Source organism: Argopecten irradians, chromosome 9 (genome assembly GCF_041381155.1).
Source record: "Argopecten irradians isolate NY chromosome 9, Ai_NY, whole genome shotgun sequence".
In the NCBI taxonomy this organism is placed as follows: Eukaryota; Metazoa; Mollusca; class Bivalvia; order Pectinida; family Pectinidae; genus Argopecten; species Argopecten irradians.
This window is the reverse complement of record NC_091142.1, coordinates 4,072,795-4,080,175: the sequence shown is the minus strand read 5'-3', so window position 1 is coordinate 4,080,175 and position 7,381 is coordinate 4,072,795. Positions and strand designations below refer to the sequence as shown.

Below are 7,381 nucleotides of genomic sequence, written 5' to 3'. Positions count from 1 at the left end.
CTTCGCTCTATGTTTAAAGGAGTATTTTCCTGGTCAAGCTAGGCAACTGACCACCCATATTGTTCGCTGTATGCATTTAAAAATGATCTGAAGATTATATTTATGTACAGGATAAATTTCAGTTTCGTAGTCTCTATATTTCATTGGGAGAAACCTACCTTTAACATTAATTTTAAATTAGAAAATTATTCACATTTGTGGATACGTAGACACTTTATGCAATAAATTTGTGCAATGCTAGGCGTATCAAACAGAGAAGGTGTCAGTCTGTTTATTTATAAATAAAAGATGGACATAACGTCTTATGAGTAAACTCGCCCACAGTGGGGATTTCGGTATATATAAGGACGTCCTTACTATATGGGTCTGAAAACCAAAATGGAACCGTGCAAACTCAACAAATAAAAATATGTATATATAAAAATTATGCGAAGCGTTGTACGATTTAATTTCATGGAAGTAACTATAAAATATGTAAACAAGTCAAAACAATACCGACTGATCCCAAGTAAAGTTGTCCCAGATGGCCTGACTCCGTGATATTGCTCCCAAAGGCAAGCACAGCACCAGCATCCCAATGTGAAACATACGATAGCAAAAATAAAAAGAAGCTAAGTAGGAGTGAGAAAAATATTGATAGCTTGATACAGGAGGTCATAATAGAGTTAGAACCTTTATCGTTCGTTCAGGGCTCGGGGGAATCGGGTCTGCAGTTTAGTGATCCAGAACCTTTCCCTAGAGCGACGCTTTATCTCAGTCCAAGTGGGCAGTGATCAATGGCAACCACCTGCATGTCACAGGGGAGTCTGGTTTGTTTTCGGTGATAGAACAACGATGGCCGTTGATCCTGATGTTGAGCGGAGTGCTGGTTTCTCCGACATATTGCATATTGCACTTTTTGCACGATAGGAGGTAAACGACATGTATGTATACCTTTAGAGATATGTCTATAAGGATCCAGTGTTATATGGAAAATAACTATTGATATTACTTCATTGACCCATACCTTTAGCTATAGGTATACCTACTTAAAAATGCTCTAAATGTATCAGATTTAGTGATTTTATTTAGTTTCGGCCGTTTACCACCGTGGGTTTTGTCCGTGCATTTGAAAAAAAGTTTGATCAAACTTCAATTGAGCTTTTGGATGAGTGCGTACTTTATGAAAACATATGCTTTTGTGAAGGAGTAAAAACATGACCACTATTCCCTGGCTTATGATGGTCATACTTTAGACATTGTATAATCTGCGTGATTTCTCAAAAAATATTTGTCAAACTGCAATAGCACTTAACATGAGTATCAAGGCCGGTACGTAAATGAGCAAGAACATTACATTTTTGCGATCGATTACAAATATGGCCGCGATTTCTGGTTGTCTCATTCATTTGATCAACATTTAAATACTGTCTAATCAAGTTGTATAATTGATCTATACCAACGGGGTGCCGAATTCAATGGTGCCATTTATGTTTTCATGGTAATGAAATAGGGGTTTCTTAAAATATTGAACATTATTCCGTTTTAAATGCAAACTGGAATGTAGGGATTTGGAGGAATACCGAATACAATGGTGAAACTCTATTGGAGTTTGGGGGAAAATTTTTGATATCCATGGTCACAACTAAGCTAAAGATTCAAAGAAGAAAAATATACAATTTGAAAAATAAATGGGAAAAATCGTCAAGCGGCAAATGTAGTATTAAAGAAAGAATAGCGATATTTTTTGAGATATTGGTATGGTGTAGACGTAAATATTGTAGCGGTGATAAAAATGACAAATGTTTTTTCGCCAACAATGCGCTCATCATTCTTTTTTTTGGTACAACTTTTATTTCATAGTATGTTTTACCAATTTATGACCGCGCAAAACCTTTTCAAATCCAGGTTTACAGTTTAATGCCGTGATATGTATGGAAATGTATTGATATATTGCCGCTTGGTCTACAGAATTAAATCGGTGAAGTGCTGATAGATATTTATAACACTTCGATAGGCCTGATCAAACAACACTGCTTAATCTCAATTTGTATTTAAAGAAACATAAATTAAAGTTTCCTAAAAGCCTGATTTATATGATCAACATCGATAAATCATTGATAAAACCATAAGTATATATATTTCTGCTTATCAAAATCCTTTATGTTATTAACGGTTCTAGTTTCATTTAAATCATTATCCTTTACCTTGGGGGTTTTAAATGATAAATACAGGAACAGTATGATCCCTAAAATGCAATTGCACACAGTGTACTTATGCTGAAGATATAAATAACCCAAATGAAATATCGAGACACTCCCGTGCCGCCATTATCATTATGTAAAAAACACTATGTAAGAATGTACTAAATAACAAATACATAACCAAAATTTCGAAATCCGTAGTACACTTTACATAGAAGGTCTACTGGCACAAAATTCTCGCTTTAAATCTTGAATGGATAATTGTGTCACTTTTGCTTTTGATGCTTTCAATATATTAAAGCTAGTTTGATGTTATATTGAGATACTGGTCAGTGACCAATTCTAGTTAAGTACACATTTTCGCCATCGCATGCGCACTTGCTTCACACGATTTTTTTGAGAATAAAGTCATTTTCTGATGGAAGACGCTATCATGCAGATTTCCACAAAACATTGCTTGAACATTTGTATGTTATCATACAAATACACATGCGATGGCTGGTCATATCCATGACTAGAATTGTACGCCTGCTACTACATATGCACCTCAATGTAACATCAAACTGGTTAATTTTGTTAATATGATGAAACTTTTAATTGATATTTTAATGATTCCACGTCCTCATTATTTATGATATCTGAAGGAACTACATTTTTGCCGGCTGTTCCAATTGTTTTCCATAAGTCATTCGTTTTAATTACATTCTGTTGCAAAACATGAACATACGAAAAAACAAATACTTCGGATCTAGTATTTCAACAATTTCCAACCAAATTGATTTTTACTTCTCTGAGTCCTTAATAATTGTTCTGTCATTAAGTTAAGAGAAAAATTTAAGCATTGGTGTGTACCATACCTTGGGTGTTCTATCACATCCACTGGTGAACATTAGCTCACCATGATAGATATGCTAGAACACCCAATGTATGTTACACACCAATGTATGTCAAAGATATGACAAACAATGCTTCAATATACATTTAAAGTAGTCATTATCGTTTTATAAAAAGAAAATATATAAAATGATAAAGCATGAAGATAAAACTTATACGTCTGCATAGAGAAAAATTAGCAGTCGATGGAAGAGCCTATAATTTAGCGAGAAATACAGTGCGCCACTGACTTCCGGTATGTTGTCATGGATAACCGACTAAACAATAGCAGTAGATGAAAATAGCCTTATCAATAAACCGGATATACAAAGATAAATACAACACTTCAATATTTTCAAATATTTTGATTAAAAAATATTTTCATATTGGTCAATTTTAAGAACATTTTAACATTTTTTTGCAGTGAATTATTTTACTGACTTAAACCCAGTATTTGTGTGACCTTTTCAACTCTGATAAGTACGCCATAGCCTAACTGCCCATCTTAATATTGGAAAATATCATGCAGTGGGCTAAGTAGCAACATAAGGTACTGTGCAGTGGCAATGTAAATATATAATAATGAGTATAAAAAAATCATACTGAAATATACGAATGCCAATTTAATGCCTATTACCTGATATTCGGTTTGAATAGATGCTATCTTACAGTTGTTGATTAGCGTACAATATGTTCGTAGCAGTAAAACAGGTCACGTTTAATTTTTGCACACACTAATTAATATGTTTAATTTTATGATTAGGTTTAAAGTTCTTTCAACAGCTACTAACCGACTAAATAACTACTGAAACAGTTCACCAAATAACCGAATAGCTATCAAATATTACATTTGCACATTCACAACTTATTTCTAGAATGTATACTGAAATAACTAAACGTATGATGGTTTGATTTGACCTATCCGTATCCAAGGTGATTTATATTGAGTTTCTTATGTAAGTTTCCGCTCTGCGATTTATTTCTTTTACTTTTGGAAATTTCGGGATTATTCATTGTTTTCATTTTAGTATATACAAATAATGTATTTCCAAATATTTGTTGAGTGTTTACTTATTGAACACGAATATCAAGGAAGTCCTTATCTATTGTTTATGAATTGTTTTTGCTTCGTGTTTATATTACCTACACTCCATTACACGCTTTAGTTTATTGAAAATATTTTGTTTGAATCGACAAAATGAGGTTTACCTCCGGGTATAATCTCTGTTCTGACCGTGTGGGGTTTGATTGTATACAAGGTATACAGTTAAATCAAACATCGTTATCTATGGTAAACAGCATAAAGTAATAGGACTAAATAGGACTAAGCGATATAATATAAATTACCAATCCAATCAGCAAGCGCCGTGATGAACTGCCAGATTTGTTTTCACTTCTTAAATAGCTCTTAAATCATTTAGGATAACAAAAAATAGATCTACCATCAATGATACAAAAACAATTTATGTCCTGCTAGCATAGAGTATTTTTTTTTTTTTTTTTCCCTTTTTGGTATCCAATTACCATGTATTTCAATTTTCTAATATTTATAAATATTCCTAATTCACGGTGTATCAAGATATATAGCAGTCATATAAAAGGATCAAGTGGTTTGCTTCATCTTATGTCACTATTTTCCGTGCAGTTTTCGAGGATCATGTGCAAGTAGAAATAGTCTTTTTCCATACTTCTTAAGAAAGTTTTCATGATATTTGCGTTACTTTATTAACTTTAACTACCATTCATCTTTCTTTTTTACATTCCATCAATTCAGCTGTGGATTACACAATAACAATTGAAGGCAAAACCTTTTTAGCAACATTTGTATAAATGTACAAATATATAAATATTACTATCGGGTGGTGTACTGGATAAGCCAACCCAGCAAGGACGTGAAAAGGTCAGGGGTCAACTACCCGATCAGGTGGGTTACCTCCGTGCACTCCGGTTTCCTCCCACCCTAAGACCCCTCGTGCGCTTTCAGTCGTGAAAACTAAAGTGATTTGTATAAGTTCGAAACTTGTATCGCAATCGATGTAAAATAATTTAAATTTATATTTTATATTTAAACGTTTATCATAAGTAGAAACCAATTAAAACAAAGACAGTGCTTATTAGAGATCATCATATTTCTTTATTTGAAGCGCAACGACATATATGAAAGTTCAGAAAAAATCATAATGCAGGGTAAAATTTTCATTAGATAGAAGTGTAAATTTTTATTTTATTTTATTTTGGTACAAAGTAGTGTCAGGACGCGGTTAAAGCCATTCCATAAATGATCAAGACCATCAATTTTATAAGCAGTGTTTTACGGCATTAATCATCAAATAAAAGAATTTAGATAATACACAAAACCACACGAGCTGTTCTATGAGACAGTCACCCTCCCACGAAACACGTTTGATGTCCCTGTTATATATGTACATGTTATGATGGTAAATACGTCATTTCCGGTATAGGAGACATCAACCACGTATCGCTGGTCTTGTAAATGTTTACGACTTATGATGTCGATAAAACCCTCTTCTGACCCCAATGTGACGCTGTATGAAGGCTGTAACTCATGTCGTACAAAAAAGACGTCATTCCATGAAACATCTAAAGTCTTGCCTGTTCTTGTGATCCGTGGAAATTTACCTACATTTAATATAAAACAAAGGCTAGATATCCTGAGATGTATATCTTATCATTACATCGCTATATCGTTATATCGTTATATTATTAAATCCTTTTCAAAATGCAGATATTACATTACAGTAATATATGAGCCTTTCTCGGGACGAGAACATTACGCTTACCTGTGAGCGTAGGAGCATGTCCGAGGACGAGAATAGAGGCGTTGATGGCTTTGCTATAAAACCCAGCGTAGTTACTGGCCATGACCTCCACAGTGTACAGACGGTTGTTTGTGAGACTGATGTCCTCCACCAATACGGAGGTCCGCATCTTCGTGTCCTCCCAGTCCTTTGAAATCTGGCCACCCTGGAGGATACGGTATGAATAACCTTTGATTCCAAATGCGTCATCGATGCCTTCCCAGGAAAACATTAATGGTGAACTCGGACAGGTGACAGGAATTCCGGCCGATGTCTCAGCTGTTGTTACGAAGGATATTTCACTTTCCTTCACGTCTGGAGGAAGATAAGAAATAAGTACCGGTCCAACAGTAGTCAATGTTTTCATGTTAGCATCATTGTAGCAAGTGATGTGAGCGGATATCATTGAACCATGTGGAAGGGGAAGCAATGGTGTCACAAACTGTTTGAGTGAGACAGCTATACCGTCATATATTGGTCTGTTGTCGTCATCCACTGAAAAAGAAATAAAAATGCATTGACTCACATTTAAGACATCCACGTATGTTTATCGATATAGGTACTTAGTTATTATGTGTGATTTTATAATTTTATAATATATATTTTATAGTCATAAAACACGAAAACTAATGCACATGATATGCCATATTTATCAATATTATTACATAGACATACCTATCGCACAGGCACATTGAGTTATTTTACTTTCTACGTCTGTCACCTCCCAAGTAAGGCCGACCTTGCTCAATGTCTGTTCCAATATTTGTTTGTAGTTTATGGTCATATTTGTGTTTGATATCTGTGGTGGTGTGTGATCCACAATAACAGGACTGGCGTGAAAGTGACTCCGATCTCCGGCGTGGTTTTCTGCAATGGCGGTGATATGTACCTCCTGTCCGTGCAGTGCCTCTGTGAAGAGTGTTGATGACCGTGGCACAATAACTAACGGATGGATCTGAAACCCACCGCGTGTGGAACCTGCCCCTACAAAAAATGTTTTTGATTCCACTTTCTTCGTCGAGTACGTTGACGGTAACATGAAGCTCTGATGGCGAAACTTGTCGTACAATCACAGAATTGTCGGTGTTGTTTGTAAGTGTGATGTTGTCACTTACATCTATCATAAGCTGTACTTTTACATTGGTGTTTACTTTGCCCATTTGTAAAACAATGCTTCGGTCGTCGTTAAAGAGTGGCGAACTCAGAAACGAAGCATGAACTTCATTGGTATCGAACATATTAGATTGAATGGAATACATATGTCTTTGATCTTCAAACGAAATTTCGACCAATTCACCGTCCTCAATCTCAGTAAATACCAAATGAACTCTGTAAACAGATGGATGCGTGTTGTTGACTATCGGTTTCGTCCAAACTAAAGTTCCGTTTTCTGATTCTAATGTTTCGTTAAACAGATTCGTGTACTCGCACGGTGCAAATCCAGTTGGTGTAGAAGAATCATACATGAATTGAGGCGAAAATATTATTTCACTTTCAAATCCCGCA

The 7,381-nt window shown here is 35.0% G+C and overlaps 1 protein-coding gene across 1 annotated transcript; it reads right to left on the bottom strand.

The window, feature by feature from the left end:
* Positions 1–5,187: 5,187 nt before the first annotated feature.
* On the bottom strand, positions 5,188–7,002 carry LOC138331125 (uncharacterized). Its single transcript, XM_069278590.1, has 3 exons — positions 6,551–7,002; positions 5,858–6,370; positions 5,188–5,696 (listed from the first exon to the last, which is right to left on the bottom strand). Exons 1-3 carry the CDS (start codon positions 6,912–6,914, stop codon positions 5,428–5,430), a joined length of 1,146 nt encoding a protein of 381 aa, XP_069134691.1. The 5' UTR covers positions 6,915–7,002; the 3' UTR covers positions 5,188–5,427.
* Positions 7,003–7,381: the final 379 nt, after the last annotated feature.